At 39.1% G+C, this 632-nt stretch overlaps 1 protein-coding gene across 1 annotated transcript in view; it reads right to left on the bottom strand.

The window, feature by feature from the left end:
* Window positions 1-632, bottom strand: part of LOC105534415 — a gene marked incomplete at its 3' end in the record, with an annotated part of 45,424 nt that overhangs the window by 27,319 nt on the left and 17,473 nt on the right. Inside the window, exon 7 of the mRNA XM_011973132.1 lies at window positions 488-522. Within this exon, the coding sequence (XP_011828522.1) occupies window positions 488-522 (35 nt within the window). The remainder of the gene's footprint in view (window positions 1-487; window positions 523-632) is intronic.

Here is a 632-nt window from a genome sequence, read left to right on the forward strand (position 1 = left end):
ATCTCAGCTCACTGTAACCTCCACCTCCCGGGTTCAAGTGATTTTCCTGCCTCAGCCTCCTGAGTAGCTGAGATTCCAGGCATGAGCCACCACGCCCGGCTAATCTCATATTTTTAGTAGAGACAGAATTTCACCATGTTGGTCAGGGCTGTTTCGAACTCCTGACCTCAGATGATCCACTCGCCTCGGCCTCCTAAAGTGCTGGGATTACAGGCGTGAGTCAGGATGCCCAGCCTTAAGGCAGATGTTTTTACCACAACCAGACTATTGAAATTCAACTTAAATATCAGAAATCCTTAAAAGGACACACTAAGCTAAAGACTTTTCTGGATACATTTAATACTTAGGAAAATAGAAGAGTTTTAGAAAATCCACAGAAGGGGTCCATGCTATCACCACTGGGTCCACATTGTAATTTAAAGAAATCAAGAGAGCCACACTTTTATGTCAAACTATCAATTTCTTAACTATTTGACTGTTTACTTACATGGTTTGTACAGTTGCTTCTTCTTATTTCTATAACTAAGAATAAAAAAGAAAAACTGGTCACTTCTGATACAAATGCCATAAAATAAAAGTAGTTGTTAACATCTTACTGATTACTCCTATGTAAAATGAGACAAAATTCCATT

The sequence above is a fragment of the Mandrillus leucophaeus genome, unplaced genomic scaffold, assembly GCF_000951045.1.
Source record: "Mandrillus leucophaeus isolate KB7577 unplaced genomic scaffold, Mleu.le_1.0 Scaffold1346, whole genome shotgun sequence".
Taxonomy (NCBI): domain Eukaryota; kingdom Metazoa; phylum Chordata; class Mammalia; order Primates; family Cercopithecidae; genus Mandrillus; species Mandrillus leucophaeus.